General features: G+C 50.1%; 7 protein-coding genes across 7 annotated transcripts; 2 read left to right on the top strand and 5 right to left on the bottom strand.

Annotated features, from left to right (window-relative positions):
* Positions 1–720: 720 nt before the first annotated feature.
* On the bottom strand, positions 721–1,836 carry P153DRAFT_217879 (uncharacterized protein). Its single transcript, XM_033662600.1, has 3 exons — positions 1,532–1,836; positions 1,346–1,477; positions 721–1,280 (listed from the first exon to the last, which is right to left on the bottom strand). The coding sequence occupies exons 1-3, from the start codon at positions 1,633–1,635 to the stop codon at positions 785–787; spliced, it is 732 nt and encodes a 243-aa protein (XP_033524826.1). The 5' UTR covers positions 1,636–1,836; the 3' UTR covers positions 721–784.
* Positions 1,837–2,104: 268 nt separating this feature from the next.
* On the bottom strand, positions 2,105–3,306 carry P153DRAFT_384707 (NAD(P)-binding protein; the record flags this gene model as incomplete). Its single annotated transcript, XM_033670369.1, has 3 exons — positions 2,105–2,621; positions 2,671–2,756; positions 2,803–3,306. 3 exons carry the CDS (start codon positions 3,304–3,306, stop codon positions 2,105–2,107), a joined length of 1,107 nt encoding a protein of 368 aa, XP_033524825.1.
* An 814-nt stretch (positions 3,307–4,120) lies between these two features.
* On the bottom strand, positions 4,121–4,714 carry P153DRAFT_217874 (uncharacterized protein). Its single transcript, XM_033662599.1, has one exon. It carries the CDS (start codon positions 4,640–4,642, stop codon positions 4,307–4,309), a length of 336 nt encoding a protein of 111 aa, XP_033524824.1. The 5' UTR covers positions 4,643–4,714; the 3' UTR covers positions 4,121–4,306.
* A 538-nt stretch (positions 4,715–5,252) lies between these two features.
* Positions 5,253–10,961, top strand: P153DRAFT_430645 (type II DNA topoisomerase). Its single transcript, XM_033672849.1, has 4 exons — positions 5,253–5,795; positions 5,845–6,132; positions 6,179–9,145; positions 9,194–10,961. Exons 1-4 carry the CDS (start codon positions 5,340–5,342, stop codon positions 10,727–10,729), a joined length of 5,247 nt encoding a protein of 1,748 aa, XP_033524823.1. The 5' UTR covers positions 5,253–5,339; the 3' UTR covers positions 10,730–10,961.
* Positions 10,962–16,348: 5,387 nt separating this feature from the next.
* On the top strand, positions 16,349–17,906 carry P153DRAFT_338231 (uncharacterized protein; the record flags this gene model as incomplete). Its single annotated transcript, XM_033665774.1, has 4 exons — positions 16,349–16,762; positions 16,811–16,926; positions 16,976–17,060; positions 17,113–17,906. Exons 1-4 carry the CDS (start codon positions 16,417–16,419, stop codon positions 17,904–17,906), a joined length of 1,341 nt encoding a protein of 446 aa, XP_033524822.1. The 5' UTR covers positions 16,349–16,416.
* Positions 17,907–18,097: 191 nt separating this feature from the next.
* On the bottom strand, positions 18,098–19,437 carry P153DRAFT_217757 (thioredoxin-like protein). Its single transcript, XM_033662598.1, has 3 exons — positions 19,080–19,437; positions 18,562–18,888; positions 18,098–18,510 (listed from the first exon to the last, which is right to left on the bottom strand). The coding sequence occupies exons 1-3, from the start codon at positions 19,245–19,247 to the stop codon at positions 18,289–18,291; spliced, it is 717 nt and encodes a 238-aa protein (XP_033524821.1). The 5' UTR covers positions 19,248–19,437; the 3' UTR covers positions 18,098–18,288.
* A 245-nt stretch (positions 19,438–19,682) lies between these two features.
* On the bottom strand, positions 19,683–20,376 carry P153DRAFT_375189 (uncharacterized protein; the record flags this gene model as incomplete). The annotated part of the gene is made up of 2 exons (XM_033669568.1): positions 19,683–19,992; positions 20,042–20,376. 2 exons carry the CDS (start codon positions 20,374–20,376, stop codon positions 19,683–19,685), a joined length of 645 nt encoding a protein of 214 aa, XP_033524820.1.
* Between the last annotated feature and the right edge of the window lie 289 nt (positions 20,377–20,665).

The following is a 20,665-nucleotide window of genomic DNA, read 5'->3' as shown; positions in this document are numbered from 1 at the left end:
AAGATGAGCTTCAACACACGCCTCACGGCCACACCTGTTTTCTTTTCTTCCATTTTCTCTCCTTTGTGCACCTGTCTACCTATACCTGTAGCATGCATGACGTGACGGTCTGGGATGAGTGTCACGTCTGGCGTTTTTGCTTTTCTGAGTGACGGCGCTCCCTTGTTCGGCGGAGTCTCCTACACAGCCAGCCTTGCAAGGCTTTTTCCCTAGGTCAATTCATCCATCTATCCTTCCATTCTGCTCATGCACGCACACACAATATCACACCATCCTCCTGACTCAAGTCTGAAAAATCTGGTGCTCTATTTTGCTCCGTCTGTCTGTCTGTGCCCACATTCGTTAGCTTGCGCGATTCGCACTGCTTCTCGTCCGTCTGTTCGTCCGATCTTCTGGTCCGAGCATCCCGTGACATCACATTCTATCGTGTGTGCAGGTTGGTTTTTTTCGGCTTCCGTTGCGAGGTGGCGTCGGGTTCGGTGGGGTGCGATGGGCCGGGTGGAGATGTTCGGGTGTTCGGCTCGTGGGCGGAGGGTTCGAGCGCGGTGCGTGAATGAGAGGCTCGGGATGGCCGATGGGATCGCATGGTCAGTGCGAGGGATTGTGGTTTGCAAGGATGGTTGGATGAGTACCTACCTGGTGGTTGTGTGGCAGTGAATCTGTACCATTTTCCTAACGACTTTCGCTTGTAGTGTGCATTTTGTCGTACACGGCCTTGGTGTTATATTGTCAATATTACATGCCAGTAAGAACACTCGTTATACACTCCAATTGACTTCTGCTCTTACTCCTCATCCCTCGGTAGTCCCTTTACCATCCTCCTCACACCGCGTTCCATGTACTCGAGGCTCTTTTTGAGTTCCATGTTCATTTCCCCATCTTGCATCGCTCCTGCTCCGTTCATCTCCTCGTCCTCATCATCAGCTTCTCCTCCGTCCTGCACACCTCCCAAAACCTTCCCAACATCCTTTCCCGCTTTCCTCGCACCAGCTCTCAACACCCTCTCCAGATCCTTGACCTCCTTCCTCCATACATCCGCTACCGGATCATTCCCCTCTTGCTCACCTGCCAGCTGTACGATAACTTTGTGCACCCTCTCGTACTCTCTCACCAACTTGTCGCTCGCGATGAGAACCGCGGCTGCAGATGCAAACGTCCCATTTTCAGCGATGGATGTATTCGGAAATGTTGTGACGTGCCGAGCAGGACGACTGGGGGTTTGGAGTGCGGAAAGTAGCGTAGCAGTAAGTTCGTTGCGGCGCTGTTCATCTGCTTCTTTCCTACAAGCGGGCTAATAAGCACCGTTCATACATACGATTCGACGGAGAGTGAGAGCGAAACGTACGCTCTCAACATCTTCCGCTGCATCAACGCTCTGAGATCTTTCTGGTCTTTCGCCGTGCGGATGCGGAACTGTTGGGTTTCATTGTTCTCCTTGCGTGGTTTCTTGAGAAGAGGGGGTAGGGCGAGCATTTGTCTATGGATTTTGTAAGGTCAAGTTTCTTGCAAGACTGGTTGCCGGGGTGCGTACTGGCTCTCAGTGCTTCTAGCGTCTGAATCCGAGATGGAGGGTTTGGTGCGGCTTCGTGCAGCTGGTTCGCCTTCTGGGGGAGAATGAGCGCGTCGACGTGCCATATTTGTGGTGTGGGGTAGATATGTGTTGATTGGAGCTGGTTAGAGGTGAGGTGAGGTGAGGTGAGAGAAAATGTGCATGTTGACGGTTGGAATCGAAACAGGAAGGCACGACCCAGGCGACCTCATAAATCACATGCAAGCCTCGATGAAGCTTCTACTACAAGGAACGGGGTGGATGCTTGAACGACTCTTCTGGTTTCAGCATAACAGGTGTAAGGGCGACTACCGTCCAAGACGGGGCTTCAGTAGCAGTCACGCTCCGGTACTCACCTTCACTCACGTGCAAACATGGCCGTGTGGAAGTAATTTTGATCAGCCCAGGATGGAATTCGAGACTTGCTATTGAAATCCCGCGATGAATGTCAATGAGAGCTAGTTGAACCGTGAGGCTGTTGTGCGACTTACAGCCCGCACGTTTTCAGCGCATGCCAGCATCCCATCTCATGTGGAACCATTTCGTAACAGGATATCAAAGCTCATGTTGTTTCTCGCTCGTCGCATTGAGAGCAGGCTTCAAAGGCACGTTGTCCATCCCACTCAACCTTCTAAGGATATGTTGTACACCAAATGGCAGGATGCCCAGAAATTGTATGTAACGCGAGTACAACGGCAAGGCAACGTCGCCACTCTCGCCCCTCTCGATCAACCGTATTATGTTCTTCGCTATCTCAGCAGGCGTGACGACGGGCGCGGCAAAGTTACTCGGAGTTTTGACAGCCGCAAACATCTGCGTACTCATCTGGCCTGGTGTGACGAGTATTGTCTTGATCTCTTTGGCGTCAGGATGTTGGGCGAGTTCGGCGCGTAAAGAGTGGTGCAGAGCGAGGAGGGCGGCTTTCGAGGCAGTGTATGCGGAAAGATTGGCGGCGCCTAGGTAACCGAGCACAGATGCTACCGTCACAATTGTTCCACGGCGTTCATGGAGCATGTAAGGAAGGAAAGTACGGAGCGTCGTAAAGTGTGAGAGAGTATTAACGCGGAAGGTCCTGTGGCCAGTGTTAGATTCGTTACAGGTTGGTATGAGGAGAGACATACTGTTCGACTTCTTCAGCCGTGGTATCGAGGATCGATTTGGTGTGAACGATACCGGCGTTGTTGATAAGAATCGTGGGAGGACCAAGCTGTACATGTTAGTGACTGTCACTACACTTCTTCTGGAGACCTCACATCTTTGACAATCTTAGCTGCCACAGCTTCAACCTGCCTCGCATCTCCCACATCGCACTGATAGTACACCACACCCTTCTCTTCCGCCTCGTCCTCGTCCACCTTCTTCAAATCCAATACAGCCACGTTTGCACTTCGCATGCCATACGTCTCTGCCAGCAATCCGCCTAGGCCTTGTACGCCCCCGGTTATGACAATGACCTCTTCGCTCAAATCCACCTCCCGTGGCTGCCCAAACGCGATCCTGTCGCTGATGATGCCGAAGATGCCAATCGCGCTCATCAGCATGGCCCAACCCATTGCGATGCGCATCTCCAGAGCCTCATAGGCTGTGTATTGCGCGCGCAGACAGAGCACGATAATCCAAGATACCCATGGGTGGAAGAGCGTGTACCCAAGCACATACCAGATCAGGTCGATGGTGAGGTAGTGGTGCCATGGCTCGTCGGTAAATGCCGTTCTTTCGGGCAGCCGGATAGGCACTTTTTTCGACGCGGTAGGCATTATGCTCTTGCGATACAGGAGGTATGGTGGTGGTGGGGTGAGTCGGCGCGTAACTGAGGCTTGGGCTAAGTTGTGTTCGGCAGAAATTTGAGCACAGGAATTATCCAGGCGCGAGATTGAAAACGATTGTAGGAGAGACAAATGCGATCGAAGTAGTTGAAGCCATGACTTGTTTCTTCATGCGTTGCGTCCTGAGGTTTCTCGTGTTTGATCTCTGTTGCAGATAGTTGCTGATGTAAGCGGCACTTGTCGACGTCATTCATCTTCGACACGACCTTGCATATGTCAAGACATGCAAGAGTGGATAACCGCCAACTACAGCGCAGTAGTTGAATGTCTGTCCGATCCAACAACTTCGTTCTAGCTGTGGCAGATTTTGCATTTAATGCTTTCTATTCCTGCGGTACTTTGATGTTCTTACCTCTCGAACTCTTGTTCGCCCTCTTAGACCAGCAATTGATCAGACAAGATATTCATCGAGACTGCCATCTCTCCGTTATCGAAAGCCTGTCTTCCCTCCCGGTCCTCCCTTTGTTCTTCACTCAACTCTATCGTCAACAGCCATGCTCTTCCTATCTTCCATATCAGTGTCTACCATCATTCAAGATCTTTTTCCCATTTGTCTGAAGTTGAAGAAGCCTTCTTTCTCTACCATTACCGTTGCCACCCGTACCCTCGCCTTAAGTGTTCTAATAGTTTTTGTCCCGGCCAAACCTGTCGACATCTGTCATTGCCCCTACAATGTCTACCTCTAGTATATTAATGGGCCCAAGGATATCAATACTCTGTCTTTCAAACAGGGGGATCGCGACAGACCACCCCAGTATCTTGGTACTGTAGTCAACTGTGGAATTGTCATTAAGGTATTTGACGCCGGTATGATTGTGATTACTAAAGTTCAAACCAAGGAGCTCAATGTTTCTCGGTGAGACACACGAATCGTGTACTGTTTGGGAGGTCGAGGTCACCGAACACAAGCTAGCTCTGCTTTCATGGAGTGTTATCTCGAGTGTAGTTGGAAGATGTTGCGGAAGGAGAGAGAGTGTGTGTGTCGAGGATGTTGAATAGTCTGGGAAATGTTGGAAAGTCTGGAAAAGCACGTGGGTTCATCAATTCGTTCAAATGTTGCATTCATCCATACTTGGTGGCGCATAGCGAGTTCGATAACGTCCTGGATGGTTTGAACAGGTGAGATATAATGTAACAGTTTAGCTCGTTTTCTGTCCAACTTATGTGTCCAGCTATACGAACCTCTGCAGCTGGTAATATAAAAGGCACAAACTCGGATCAAAGTGGAAGCTAGGATATGGGCTATAGCGAAAACGGCTAGCGTCATTTAACTAGATATGGACAAGTCCTTGTCGCGAAAACCTCGCGACGCGTTTATTTATGAGTTCGAGGTCACTTTGGAAATTACAACCAGAGCTGATGCAGGATTTCCCACCAAACGATTAAATCATGGTCTTGTGGGTCTGGGATATGCAAGATTGTATGAATTTCCCAGATGTAACAGGAAAGACCACGATGAAAGGGAAATAGGTTCCAGGACTTTGAGATCAGCTCATGACAACACAGTTCCAAGAGGTCGGATGAGAGTAAGATCTCGGAATATGATAGAATTCAGAGTGAGCTTACTCCGTACGAATTTCCAGTGTTAGGATTGTACTTGCTGCAAAATTATACCGTGATAAAGTTAGCCTGTGCTGAAGCCTTTCTCGTTCTGTACTCTATCTGTTTGTCTATGTTGTACTTCTCCACCTTGTAGTAGTTGTAGGTTCTTCACCTTCACTATTCATATGAGTTTTCGCCACTGCAGTGTTCGTTTACCTTAACCCACACCCAATCAGCCGCGTAGATCGCCGCACTAGCGTGATTCCCTGTTTACTAACACGCTTGCTCCATCCTTGTCGCAAGGACGCCCTCCTTTTGCTCACGTCCCTTTGCCATACCCGCTCAACCACCGAGTCTGGGTCTTCCTTTCTTTTATACTAATCCCTTACTGTGAGAAATCACATAGTCATTCTCTCGCAACCATGAGCGACTCCATGGACGAGTCGGTCTTTGACGATGGCGCAAGCTCAGACATCGCGCCCGTCAAGCCCGTGAAGGCCACCAAAGCCGCAGCAAAGCCCAAGGCCACAGCACCGAAGAAAGCGGCTGGCCCGCCAAAGCCTCGAGGGCGCCCAGCAAAAGATTCCGCGCCAGCTGCGAAACCAAGGGCGAAGGCTGCACCCAAGAAGAAGGTGAAAGACGACTCCGACATCGAGAACTCGGACATGGACATGGATGCAGATCCGGTCAACATCGACGAGTCATTGCTCGCAGACACGCCACCTAAGCAGAAGAAGAAAGCGCCCGCGCCGAAGAAGACTAGCGACAAGCCGCTTGCAGACGTAGCAAACGAGAGCTTCGGACTTGAAAGCATGACTGAAGGGCTAGCAGAGAGACCCAAGAAGGGTGCTGGGGACGCCAGTGACAAATATCAGATGGTCAGAGCCCAGAACCACTGAGAAGGGGTATCGGCTAATATTCAAGCAGCTCACGCATTTGGAACATATCATGAAGCGCCCGGACACGTACATTGGCTCTGTAGAGCGGCAGACGGACAAGATGTGGGTCTACAACTCCTCCAGCGAGAGCATGGAGTTCCGCGATGTGACATACGTTCCCGGTCTATACAAGATTTTCGACGAGATCCTCGTAAACGCGGCGGACAACAAGCAGAATGACAAGAACATGAGCGAGATTCGTGTGACAGTAGACCGCGAGTCTGGCGAGATCTCTGTCAAGAACGACGGCAAAGGTATTCCAGTTGAGATACACAAAGTAAGGCATCTAATCAATGTATGCGAGATTAGACTAACTCGTCTAGGAACACGGCATATACGTACCAGAGATGATCTTTGGTCACCTTCTTACTTCTTCGAATTACAACGATAACCAACAAAAGGTCACTGGTGGTCGCAACGGTTACGGTGCGAAGCTCTGCAATGTCTTCAGCACCCAGTTTACAGTCGAGACGGTTGACTCGAAACAGAAGAAGAAGTACAGGCAGACCTGGACAGAGAACATGAGCAAAATGGGCAAGGCCAAGATCACCGACATCAAGACCGAGGACTACACCAAGGTCTCCTGGACAGCCGACTATAGCAGGTTTGGCATGGACGGTATCGATGACGACTTCGAGGCTCTAGTCAAGCGGAGAACATATGACATGGCTGGTACACTGCGGGGAATCAAGGTGTATCTCAATGGCGACCGCGTCAAGGTCACCAGCTTTGCCAAGTATATGGAGATGTATACCAAAGCCATCTCGCGGGAGCAGGGCAAGAGCGAGGACGAGGAGAAGAAGGAAGTGATCATCACCGACAAACTTGATCGTTGGGATATTGGTTTCGCCGTGTCTGATGGGTCCTTCAATCAGGTTTCGTTCGTTAACTCGATCGCGACCACTTCCGGTGGTACACACGTCAATTACGTTGCGGACCAGATCATCGAAAAGCTTATGGCGATTGTCAACAAGAAGAACAAGGCTGCTGTCAAACTCAAACCGGCTCAGATCAAGAACCATCTCTTCCTGTTCGTCAACTGTTCGATCGTCAACCCCGCTTTCACTTCTCAGACCAAGGAGCAGCTGACGACGAAGGCGAGTCAGTTCGGCAGCAAACCGGTACTCAGCGATAAATTTTTGAAGGCCATTGAGAAGACGGACGTCATTCAGAATATCATGCACTTTGCTCAGGCGAAAGCAGATCAGCTAATGAAGAAGACTGATGGCAACAAGCGCAATCGTATCAACAACGCCAAACTCACCGATGCCAACAAAGCCGGTACTAAGGACGGACATCTTTGCACTCTTATTCTCACTGAAGGTGAGTCAGCTAGTGTACTTGCTTTGGCTGGACGCGCCGTTGTCAACCAGGATTTGTTCGGAGTCTTCCCTCTCCGAGGTAAGCTGCTCAATGTGCGGGATGCGTCTGTCGATCAGATCATGAAGAACGCGGAAATTCAGAACATCAAGAAGTTCATGGGCCTCCAGCACAAGAAGGAGTATACTCTGTCGGATATGAAGAGTCTTCGATACGGCCATCTCATGATTATGACGGATCAGGATCACGATGGTAGCCATATCAAAGGTCTCCTTATCAACTTCCTCCAAGTTCAGTTTCCTAGCTTGCTCAAAATTCCTGGATTCCTTCTCGAGTTCATTACGCCTATCGTCAAGGTCTGGAAGGGTGATCCTAAAAACCCGCGCAACATGAAGAGCTTCTTCTCCATGCCCGAGTATGAAGAGTGGAAAGAGCAACACAAGAACGAAAAGAGCTGGGATCACAAATACTTCAAGGGATTGGGTACCAGTGATATTCCGGATGCTCAGATCTATTTCAAGGACCTCGACACTCACATGAAACGTTTCCAGGTCATGCGTGCCGAGGAGGAGAAGCTTATTGAGCTAGCCTTTTCCAAGAAGAAGGCTGACGCACGTAAGGAGTGGTTGCGAGAGTTTGTTCCAGGTAACCATCTAGATCTCACTACGCCGGAGATTTCCTATGACGACTTTGTCAACAAGGAGTTCATCCTCTTCTCCATGGCTGACAATTTGCGATCCATTCCGTCCGTCATCGACGGGTTGAAGCCTGGTCAACGTAAGGTTCTATATACGTGTTTCAGGAGAAACCTCAAGAAAGACATCAAGGTCGTCGAACTCGCCGGTTCCGTGTCTGGTACTACAGATTACGCTCACGGCGAAGCGTCCATGCAGGGCACCATCGTCGGCCTTGCTCAGAACTTCATTGGCACCAACAACATCAACTGCTTGGAACCTAGCGGCAATTTTGGTTCTCGTCTACAAGGTGGCTCGGATGCTGCCAGCGCCAGGTACATCTACACACGCCTGTCTCCATTTGCGCGAAGAATCTTTCACCCTAATGACGATGCTCTTCTCAAGTATGGCGAATCAGATGGTAACAAGATTGAGCCTGAGATCTATGTTCCTGTTCTACCCATGATTCTCGTCAACGGCTCAAGCGGTATTGGCACTGGCTGGAGCTCCGAAATTCCAAACTTCAATCCCATGGATATCATCGACAATATCAGGCTTCGTATGCAGGATGGAAATTCCAAGGAGGACATGAAGCCAATGATTCCTTGGTACAAGGGCTTTACTGGTACGACTGAAGACCTTGGAAATGGCAAATACCGATTCAAGGGCATCATCCGACAGACTGGTGATAACGAGATCGAAGTCACTGAGCTCCCTGTGCGATACTGGACACAAGACTTCAAGGAGAAGCTCGAGGATATCATCAAAGCTGAGAAGACCCCTTCTTTCGTCAAAGATTACGTTGACTACAACACGCCGGACCGCGTTCATTTCATCATCAAGATGGAAGATAAGCATATGGCCAACGCCGTTGCGAGCGGTCTCGAGGAAGCATTCAAGCTATATAAGCCCCAATCTACTTCGAACATCGTTGCTTTCGACGCGCAAGGTCGCATTCACAAATATGCGACCGTCTTGGACATAATGGAGGAGTTCTATCACGTTCGTTTACGGTACTACGAGAAGCGAAAGGCGCACCAGTTGGATTTCATGCAGAAGGAGCTCTCCAAGATGTCGAATCAAGCAAGGTTCATCCAAATGATCATCGACAACAAGATCGTTGTGTCGAAGAAGAAGAAAGCTGTCCTTGTCGCAGAGCTGAGGAAGCTTGGGTTCACGCCCTTTCCAAAGGTCGAAGATGCGAAGACAGCGGGCGAGAACGAGGAAACTTTGGAGGACGACGAGGATTCTGGTGATGTCGAGGGTCATGCGAACGACTACGACTACCTCCTAGGTGTAAGTGAACTCATAAAATGCTTCACTTTGCATACTAACATCGTATAGATGGCTATCTGGTCTCTGACTCAAGAGCGTGTCGAGAAGTTGCTGAGGCAAATCGGCGACAAGGAGGAGGAGATTGATACGCTCATCAAGCTCTCACCAAAGGACATCTGGACTGTAGATCTTGAAGCTTTTGTTGCGGAATGGAACCTCCAGCTCGACGAAGATGCGAAGCGCAAGAGGAAGATCGCCGGCATCACTCGACGCGCATCTCAGAAGCTTGGCATCGGCGCATCCAAGGGCGGCAAGGGAAAGAAGAAGAGAAAGATGGATGGCAGTGACTCAGACGATTCTGGTTCCGACTTTGGCCCAGCTAAAAAGAAGACCAAGCCGAAGAAGGAGGGGGGCTTGCTCGGCTATCTCCAGCAGGATCAAGAACCTGTGAAGAAGCTCACCGCAGCGGAAGCTCTGAAGAGCAGTTCTGCGTTCGGGTCCGCAGCTCCACAGAAGCAAGGCAGTCTCCTATCGCACCTAGTGAAGAAGGAACCTGCTTCTCAGGCCAACGGGGTCTCAGCAAGCAAACCTGCCGAATCTGCACCAGCAGCGAAGAAGGCGCGACCTGTCGCGAAGAAACCTGCACCTGTCATTGACTCCGATTCCGACATATCAGATGTCTTTGCAGCCGTCGCTCAAGAAGAGGCGAAGAAGCCTACAGCCACGACTTCTCGCGCCGCTCGTGGCGCAACCAAACAAGTCTCAAAGTACGCAGTCGACAACAGTGATGACGACTCTGGGGATGACGATCTTCTTGGCGATGTCAGCCTTATGGTAAAAGGTCTCGGTGCTGGCGGCAACGACGTCCCTATGTTCAAGAGCTCAGTTCGACCTGGTAGCTCCGCCGGTGTTACCAAGGCCGCAAAGAAGAGCAGCGCGTTGGATAATACCGATTTCGACATCGACGACACCAACTACGAGGCATTGGCGCCCCAGTCCTCTCCTAGGCGGGTAGCTTCTCGCAGTGTTTTGGACACGGTCATGAGCTCGGACGAAGACGATGACGATGACATTGGCCTTCTTTCTAGGAAGCCAGCTGTGAGCAAACTTGCTGCACCTAAGCCCAAAGCCCCCACCAAGCTTACTCCTCGCAACGATGACACAATCATGACTTCAGACGACGAAGACCTGGGTCTCGTCACGAAGAAGATAGCTACTAAACCAATGCCAAAAGCCAAGGCCACTGTTGCTAAGCCAGTTCCAAAAGCAAAGGCTCTCACCTCCACACTCGCCAAAAATAAGACGTTGAGCCCCGCAGCAAAGGCCTACGCGAAGAAGAAAGAAGAAGCCCTTGCTAAGCCTGCGCCTAAGGCGAAGAAACCAGTTACTGTCGACTCTGATGACGACATGGAGGATGCTGATCAGATTGCCAACGACATCCTCTCCGACGATGACGAGACTGAGATGCCTGTTGCTCGTAGCCGTGCCCCTGCCGCTCGACCTGGTCGTAGAGCTGCAGCTCAGCCTGCGAAGTACGTAGTCAGTGATGATGACGGGGATTCGGACGAGGAATCTGAAGCGAGCTTTGATGACGAGAGCGAGTAGAGTTAACAGTGTTTGGTGTAGTGGGATCTTTGACACTGAAGGATCGAGGGCGTTCTGGGCATGGGTACTGGGCTCTTCACATACCTACTTTTCCTTTCTCAATCAGGGATGGGGGCGCGTACTTGGATATTCAGACCCATGGTCTTTACGGTGTTTGGCTTCGCTTTCTCGGTATAATTCCTAGATATATGTGATATAGCGGTGCATAATTAGCTCATGAAGTTGGTTTGCCACATTCGACATCTCGTTTACAACCTGACCTGTGTTTGCATGTCGATCGGATGCCTCCATCGCCATCTTTTTTTCGGAACATATCACGAATTTGGTACCTTTTTTACGCACGACGGTGGTCAGAGAATTGTTTTCAACGGGCATGGCCTTTCCTTCCTCTACTCCACCCGTCACACTCAGCCAGCTACTTGAGTCGTCTCGATATTGTGTCCCTCCTTCGTTTGCAAAAAGTCGGGATGGTTGCAGGCCACGCTCACGGCCCGCATCTGACGGCTCTTACGGCCGTATGTATGTATACCAACAAGCTGGTCGGCCCCTTCTCATCTCACAATCAACTTTGAGATGAACGGCAAACCCCCAGCTTACAGATAGGCCTCCTGTATACCCGTAACGATACCTATCCAACGAACAACTACAACCTGTTCCCGCGTGAATAGTCTCATCCAGTCAACACGTCTGCTTTCGATGCAATTGCCGCACACAGCCCTTGTTCATTAAATAGTTCGACGCATAGCCAATGGATCTTAGCACTCGTAGCGGAAGTAGGCTCATTGCATGTGCATCGACCACGTTGAGCGGCGGGGCGGGTCGTACATGCGGTCGTGGAAGAAGGTTGAGTGCTTCTAATCACCAGCGATAGGCTTCTAGTGCCGATGATGGGAAGAGAGGAAGTGGGGCCGCAGAATATTGGAGAAGGCTGTGTACATGAACCAGTCGATGCGCAGATAGGTCGTGAATTGTATTTGTGAGTGTTTTGGGGCGCAGGGTGTTGCCGTTGCTCCGCCGTTCGTGCGACAGAGTGTGTTGGCTCATGTGGTCACAGTCCGTGGAGGGGAAACTCTGGAATGAGCAGAGAGAAGAGAGACAGGGAGATGATAGCGGGGGGCAGAGAACAGATGGAGAACAGCGTAAAAGAAAAGATGCTCGAAGTAGTGGACTTTATAGATAAAGAGAGAGACATATCAGTACCTAAGGTAAAGCGTGAGTCTCAGTTATTTTCCTATTTGGAATTTGTGTAACGCGTTCACACGTCCTCGCACGACGGCACCTGTCAAGCTGTCAGGGACATGTTTGTGGTACTCGCTCCCATCTGCGCATCTGACATGGCAAGCCCTGGCAATCCTGTTTTGCCAAGAAGATTCTACAAGTCCGTGGTGGTAGCACATCACAAATACGGCGTCCTGGTAGGGTATCTCAATGAAATAGACCGGAAGGAGTAGGTTGTTTGTGCGATCGGCCGTCTTCTTCTGCGTCTACGGCATTGGTATGTTCGTCTTATCGGCCGCTATGTTAGCTGTTTCCTGCAAGCATAGCGATCTAGGTACGTAGTTAGCAGGTTAAGCAGGACTTTTGATGTGTAACAAGAAATCAGTGATTGTTGGACACGCAAAGCGGTGTCGTACTTGGGCTCAGAAGGAGGGGTTTTTGTCACATGAGCAGTATCTACATACTTGCCATCATAGAGGAGTGCACAAGTACTCTCACCGTAAAGAAAATAAATCTATAGGATGCTAGAATTTCATAGATGCCTGGAGTTATGTCTTTTCCTCGAAGAAAACCTCGCCGCTGACCTGTTATCCTGGCTTGTCTGACCAAACCAGCAGCGCCACAAAGCTTGACTGCACCACAACAGCTGTCAGTCAGAACTTACCATAAGAACACAGTCTGCTGTCCCTCGATATGTGGATATCTCAACAACGCTTCTGCAGCACGCTGTGTCGTCAGTGCGCCGTCATTCGTGTTGCTTGTACACAACGATTTCTAAGATGTAGACGGGACATCGTGCCTGTGAATGGTAATCAAACAAGGACATCCCTGACAACTCCCGTGGAAAATAGCACGAAACCTTGCATTGAGCTCATGCTCGAAGCGAGGTAAGGATATAGGTGTGTATCGTTGCGCAAGAGCGGTTCGGTGAGTTATTGGGCTCCCGCACCCGTATACCTCCTTGAGTCTGCAACCCACGCTTCGATGCGCCATCCGTTTAGCACGAGAACGAGAGATTTTGACAAGAACGTTGTACAATAAGTTGCGGTCCGGCAGTGGGAAGCCTACTCGGTTCTCGGATGAAGGACCGAGTATGCTGTGAGAGCGTGCTGATATGCTGTGGGTCCATCATCTGCAAGTGCTGGAATGTCGTGGCATATACAAGAGGACCATGTATGCGGAGAAACTGAAGGCGGGTAGTATAGGCATCCTGTGCACCGATTCGTATTGGTGAGCGGAGCGACCAATTCAACATAGAGATAGAGTAGATTTGTCTTACCAAGTGGTGTAATGAGCACACATGCCAGGGCCGAAAACGGATCGTTTGTTGAATGTTGGAAATGAAGCTTGGTGTCAAGTCAGGATTGCGGACAAATGAGAAGCAAAGGGGATTCGGGAATGGACTTCCGAGAAGGTACTTAGTAACGCGAGAAAGGAGGTCTGTAATTTCACCTTCGCAAACCGAGAAAAGGGCGCCGCGTCAGTTGAGGGGTAAATACTTGTGTCGCTACACCTACACTATACCTGAGCCTACAGCATTGTGTCAAAGACCTATTACTGACTTCAAATCCCCTGTTGCTCGTTGTGTGAATAACCACAGCAGGCGTTTGCGTTCGAAATCGGAGATTGATATCGTCTAGAAATGTACACCGATAAGATCATACCATCCAACCCTCATACGACGTAAAGTTATTGTAGGATATTTTTGCTGAACCACGTGATTGTTTTGCTTGATGTGAAATGTCTCAACAGCTTAGTTTTGTGTGTGTGTCTTGCGAGAGGTGGGCGTTGTCAAGAGTGTCAGCCTTTCCACCATACTTTGCTCGGGGTAAAACCTGCCTGAACTCATGTCAACGAGGGCCCAACGTGAGTGCAAGAGGCTTAGCCATTTAGTATTACGCTACTTTTCCTCGTCCTCTTTGACCCTACCCTCTTCGAGTATTTAGAGTTGTAAAAGGTGTGTCCTAGGAGGAACTCGTTCAGTGAGATTTTGATGATGTTCATGGCCAACCGGGAAGGTTGCGATAAGTTATTACCACTCTCACTTGCTCATTCTAGTTAGTTAGCCTGACATATCAGTAAGTCGGCTTTGTGTAGCAGGCCGAAGCGGAAAGGACCCGCAAGATGCATGGTGAGTCGACAGCAAGGGCACACTGCCCCATCAACTTTGGCTCTGTACGAATGACAGGCGGTCTCGAACATGCATGCTGAGTTCAACCAATGGATATCACAGTTATGAGCGAGTCCATGGATGACCTCACCAAGGCTCTCTGCTTTGATCGGACGGAAGTATGAGCTGTTCAAATCTCCCACCGCCGGCCGCGCACAGTGACGGCGGGTTCAGAAGCACGTTTCCAAGAAGTCCCACTTATTAACGCCTATACGTCAGGTCTGAGGAATCAAAATTCTAGAAAGGTCCTAGGAAAGCCCGCTGTCAATCAAGGATCACGGGTTACGACAGTTTGAGCTGCAGCTTGGCCAGTCGTCTTTGAGCGGTCTGTACTGAAACATAAACACTGTGCTTCTTAGCAAAACAACTAAACAAGCGGTCAAACGCACGTTGACAAGAGTGAGACAGATTTCTTTGTTGACAGCGTCCGGTGAAGCACGGTTCAAGCAAATGTTCGTCCATCAAAACTCACATCTCGCAAGCGAGGGGAACATCCTTGCAGTAGGAAGCGCCATATCCCATTGCAAGTGACAACATCGTATATAGGGATGAAAGTGTCTTTCCTTCTCAGTGGTAGATTCCAGAGCTGCCGAGCTGTCATCTGGAAAGCAAGCGGGCCAGGGGTATCTCTCGAGTATTGCCAACGGGAGCAGGGCTGGTATTCTACACCGACAACGTTCAAGCCAACCATTTCGTTCGCAAGGCTTGAAATTGTGCAGGCTCCCGGAATATGCATTCGTATTGGGAAGTGGGTCCACGTTTGCAATGTAGATAGTGAGGAAGGTACGTGCACTTGTGATCCACGGGAAGCTGCAGGTAAACAACATAACGATTCGTTCTATCATACCATATTTACCGAGAATAGAGCAGGTAGACCTGGTCTCTTGAAAGGTGCCAGCAAGGTTGTCGTAAAGCCGCGGATGGTTGAGGCGACGATCTAGTGGAGTACAGGTCGTTTATCTAGCACTGTACTATTGTTTAGTTCTTCACGTCGCTGACGCTATATGACAGATAAATATCGCTCTGAGATCGGTCGTTCTCCCAGCGCTTTACTTCTATAACGATGAGATTCGAAGGGTTTGCCCTGGAAAACTGCGAAACGAACTCTCGTAGTGATTCTAATCAGGGTGGCTGACGATTCGCATGGTAGTTATGAGCTTGCACGTCCCTTTGGTGATTGGATATGTCTTGGTTGATTTTGTCGCCAATGCTCCCAGAACAAAGAAAGCACAGTAGAAGTCCTGCTTTGGACACAGGGTTCAAGGCGGGAGCGGTGTTTGATGCGGTGCGACTTTCTTCCCTCGATTCTTCCACGCCACTCTCATTAGCCTAGCACTTGCTTTCGGTAACTGTCGTTTGGTCCGATTAGTGGATATCCCGCCTTGCAACCTGTCAAGCCATTTAGTGTGCATCCTGAGACCCAGTATGCATATTTGCACACCGGACAGTCCCTGCAGGACGCTTGGGCAAGCTTTGGCAACGCAGACCGGGTAGTCGTAGCAGCTAGCCGGTAGAAGAGGTAAAAGATGACTTGTTAAGAAGACCCGGAACGGCACAAGTACCTTTTCCAGCCTTCGGTCCTCATTGGTCTCCGTTCCCCGTCCACCTCATCTGAACATCGTGTCATCGTCAAGGTGTTGAATGAAGTCCATTCCGTTGGTTTGGTTTTCGTCGTAGTCTGGTAAGAACGGCTTCTGTACGATCGCCCTAGTTCTGACATCCGCTGACTTGTCACTACCCCACAGCCATAGTCACTTGTTGAACTGTACAGTTACGATAGCCGAACGAGACTGTCCGCTGGACACCGCACGACAAGTTCTAGTTGCCACGGGACCGTGCCGTTTGTTACAAGAAACCACCTTCATACCAGGCCAAATCCAACGTGTAGCGCACGGCTCTTCACTACAGCAAGTTCCCAAGCGTCTCCAAGTGCAATACGTATGTTATAGAGCCGTTCTTCTCCGTCTCTTCCAAAGCCTGACAAAATGTAGATCATACGCTTTTGTGACGGTGATCTTATCCGGCGATCCTGTTAGTCTGTGGCATAAGGCGACTGTTCCGTCCTCGTGAGCACTCTGCAAACGCGGTGTTCGGTAGCCCCTTTCATCTGACCACTGTCAACGATCTTCATTCTTCCCAAAATACCCTTTCGTTCCACAGCAGCCTAGTCTCACTTCCCAATCCTGGTATTTGTTCGAAGACTGCCATCCTTGACAAATACTGGTACCTGACGGCAGATATCAAAGCATACGGCTTGAACTCCAGATCCAAACGAAGAGCTTCGTTCCCCAGTCGAACCATGAGGATACAACAAATGCTGAATCCGCTCTGCGGCGACCACCATGGGTGCGAGAACTTAGAGCTGCCAACACTGCCCTCTATGCCTCGTCTGACGGCCCCGATCACTGGCCCAAGACGACAGAAGGTGCCTAAAGACGCCCCGGTATTCTCAGAAGGCAACAAAATCATTGGCCATCTCAACTACCCGCCCTACGAGGCTGGAGACGACCATGACCTTGCGGCTCAACATCGCAAGTTCCAGATTTACCCGCTGGGAGAAATTCAGAGGAAGGGTGTTAGGCATATCCCATACAACAGCGATAAGAAAGATTTCCTGGACAAGACAGGACGCGATGCATTCGAGAGTAGGTTCCCTTTCGCGTGCTGAGAACGTAAAGCTAATCGAGTGACAGTGTTCCAGTACACTTACAAGAGGCCTGGTGAGGAGAAGGAGTACGTGGTTGTCTGGGACTACAACGTAGGACTGGTCCGTATGACGCCCTTCTTCAAGTCATGCAAATACTCCAAGGTTGGTGGTTGGTATTCTGTTGATGGAATGATATCGCTGATGATAATAGACAATACCGGCCAAGGCGTTGAGGGATAATCCTGGGCTGAAGCACATTAGCTACAGCATCACAGGAGGCGCTCTAGTATGTCAAGGTCAGTTCATGCGTTTCGAGTCTGTTCAGATGAATTTGCTGATCTTGTCCAGGTTATTGGATGCCGTACCAAGCTGCCAAAGCTATAGCAGCGACCTTTTGTTACGACATCCGATGGGCACTGACGCCTGTCTTTGGCAACGACTTCCCCTCCATGTGTGTTCATCCGAAGAGTACCAGTTTCGCAAAGTTCGTCATTGATCCGACAATCGTACAATACTGTACTGAACAGACGAACAAATTCCGCATAGAAGGCGCGTCATATCGTATCTTGGGTTCCAATCTCTCGTCACCTGTCGCAACACCTCAGCTGCAGTTTGGATCTCCACCGTGGGAAGCAAATGTGTTGAGGCAACATTATGGGCGGCAACTAGAGAGCGAAAGCGGGTATGGAACTGATACCGACCGAAGCGACAGATATCTCTTCTCGCCACAAGTGTCTCCGCGCAGTCAATTCACGGCTGTGAATAGCTTCAGGTCACTGTCTCCACCGTCTCCCCGGACAAACACCACTTCTTCTACCTTGGGCTCTCCAACCAACGCACAGTTTCCTCCTCGCATCGTCCTGCCAACTTCAGTTCCGGACGGTTACTACGAGGAACATCTTCGAATGAAGCGGACACACTCCAAAGTAGCGTTCAGCGACAACTGCGATGACGAACTACCATCTCGTCCCCGAACAGCCGCGACTGTCAATAGCGATGGCGGTTACGACACAGTGAATTTTGGCGAGAGTGGACACACGCAGAGAGAGATAGATGCCGCCGAGCACCTGATGATGCTCAGTGCGAGTGATAAGATGCTGCCGCCACCGACAAAGCGAACACGTTGTGGTTCCAAGTACTGAGCATGTCTCTCCTTTCCCACCTTCCTCAGTTCCTCGACAACTCGAGATGACCGATATCGATTTCCCTCTCCGTCACGCCGATACGCGACATCCCTAACTTCTCTAGCGCTTGAAGTCGGCACACTCGTTACCAGTTTGTACCAGATTTGACTTGTTCGTTTTCATTGAGGAGCAGTTTCTCGCATGGCATCGCTTTCAGTCCTACCTTATGATATCCCGAGAAAACAAAAGCACGACACAGCATCAGGCCAGGTTCTTTACTCCGCTCAATACAATATTCTCAAAGATACATGTAGATAGATGTGCCTCCGCTGCCGTTATGGAGCAATGAATTGAAAGATTATCACTGTTATTATGTGCCGTCGCATTACGCGACGTGAGCTCACTTTGACCCAGCCTTTTGCGCCCTGAGACTTTCGACCTTCTTCTGAGTTCGAGAGATCGTTGCGTCGTCCCAAATATATGTGACACTTTCCTGCTTGACAACCTCGGCCGCCCACTTAGAGAAATTGGGGAGTGCGTCGAATCCGGAAATGATGGATTGCGGGAGAAAACCATGTTTGGCGAGCGCGTAAATGCGGAGGATGAAGGGCGCAGTCAGGGCCTAAAGCATCGTCAGTCATTTCTCCTTGTAGAGAGTGTTTCTCCAACTAACCTCAGCCAAAGTAACTTTCTTGCTTCCTCCAAAGAATGGCTCAGCATTCTTGAGCAGCGGCTCGATCTCCTTACCCACAATGCTCACGAAATCTGCTCCAAGCTTCTCTTTCTCCTCCTCCGTGTCCTTCATCATAATTTGGAACCAAAAGCTACCGGCTTTGGAGAACCATGCATCAACGAAGAAGTTAATCCGGGCGCGAGCGAGCGCGCCCTCAGTAGAGGCTGGAAGCAGGTGCGAGGGATACTTGTCAGCAAGGAATTGCGCAACAATGCCCGACTCGGTGATGATTTCGCCATCGATGTCTATGGTGGGAACGAGTCCACGCTGGAAGATATTAGTGGATATGTAGAAAGCGGGTACAATGCTGTAGAGAAGGCACAGGAAGGATGATTAAAGCGGTGACTTGCAAAGCCTGAACGCTCTCAAATACCTCTTCACAGAGCTCTGACATCCTTGTACCCTTTGCCAAACATGCAAGAAACCCAAGATATTTGTAGGACTTGTTCTGAACATACCGGGTTGATCTCAAGATACCAGGCCTCCCTCGGCTTATCAAGATCAATGATAACCTCATCATACTCCAATCCCAGCTCCTTCAGCACGATATGCGCCCTATGTGCCCACGGACAACTATGGTTCGTGTACAGCTTAATCTTCGATGCGTTTCCGTTGACGTTAGCCATGTTGAAGTCACGAGTCGGGGCCGGGGTATGTGTGGGGAGGAGATGGCTTGTTGGTGGATGACGTGAATGGAGTGATGACAGAGTAGTTGTAATTCACCCCAAATGCCACGATTGCGTATGAGGCTTTATAGAGCGTATATTGGGCCTTACTAACGAAGTGCTTTGAAATCAATGGATTGCATCAGAATGTAAGATTATCACATGATGCCAACGAAACGTGGGGTATATCCGCCGAAACTCCGAACCATTACGCCCATACAGTAAGACTGCATCGCAGTTGAGTTGCAGCCCAAGGCATATGCTGACGGCGTTACCCTTACCATAGACCATGTGTGATGCCAGAGATGAACGTGGCCTTTGAAATACGCAAGACTATCACACCGATTAATATTATAGTGGAGAGCTTGTGGTCGTGAAATGGACCTGCATATGCAATCAAGCGATCACTCCATCACCCTCCACCTTCCACTCCATGGCATTGTTATCCCCCTTGTTCTTCGCCCTGCGCTTCTCGTTCCTCTTCCTTCTGCGCTCCTCCGCCTCTTGTTCCAGCTTCTCCTTGTGCATCTCCAACCGCGCGTCCAGATTCAACACCTCGTCGTTCTTGTCCTCATCCCTCTTGCGCTTCAAATACCGCAAGCGATCCCGTACTTCTTCGAGTGTCGCGCGTCGAACTTCACCCGACTGGCCAGTCGCGACCAAATGCTGCTTACTGTTCAGATGCTCAACGTATTGGATGTTGTCCCTATGACAGTCAGTATCGTACCGTGTTTTTCATACGTCAAGTAACTCACTTGAATGTAAGATCGCAGGCTTGACAATACGCGCCTGCGCCGCGTCCCCTCTTGCCCACAGCCGCCGCTGCTGATGTGAGGGTCTGCTTGCCGATCATCTTACTCCAATCTATCCTCTCGGTTCGCGCTTCCGTGTTCTTCAGGTCCTCTGGCGTGGACGCGCGCCGCCTGTACGACTTTCCGGCTTGCTTTGCTTCCCATCGTTCTTTGGCTTCGTCGCGGTCTCTGGCTTCTCTGTCCTTCGCCTTTTTGGCCATCTCCTCGCGATCCCATGTTTTCCTGAAGTCAGTGTCACCTCCACCGGAGGTGCCGTATGCGCCTGCCTTACCGCTCATGATGGGCAACGGGTTGGCGACAGGTAGGTGTACGGCTATGGATTGGTCTGTGATGGATTCGTGAGCTGTACAGTGACCCGATTCACGACCTAGTGATTCGCTAGTGGTTTTGAAAAAGCGGAATAAACTGGTGTCGAAGGATACAGTGCAATGTAATGAAGCTGTGAATGAGCTCAGGCGTCGAAAGTTCACTGCCAAGAGACGCACGGATCCATCGCCGCGGAGGTGAGGGCTGATCAGGAAAGTGAACGCAGAAACTATTCAAAAAGTCAACCAAGTGAACTTGGAA

The sequence above is a fragment of the Dothidotthia symphoricarpi genome, assembly GCF_010015815.1.
Source record: "Dothidotthia symphoricarpi CBS 119687 unplaced genomic scaffold P153scaffold_8, whole genome shotgun sequence".
Classification (NCBI taxonomy): domain Eukaryota; kingdom Fungi; phylum Ascomycota; class Dothideomycetes; order Pleosporales; family Dothidotthiaceae; genus Dothidotthia; species Dothidotthia symphoricarpi.
Note: the sequence above shows the minus strand (reverse complement) of the source record. Positions and strands in the feature narration are given on the sequence as shown.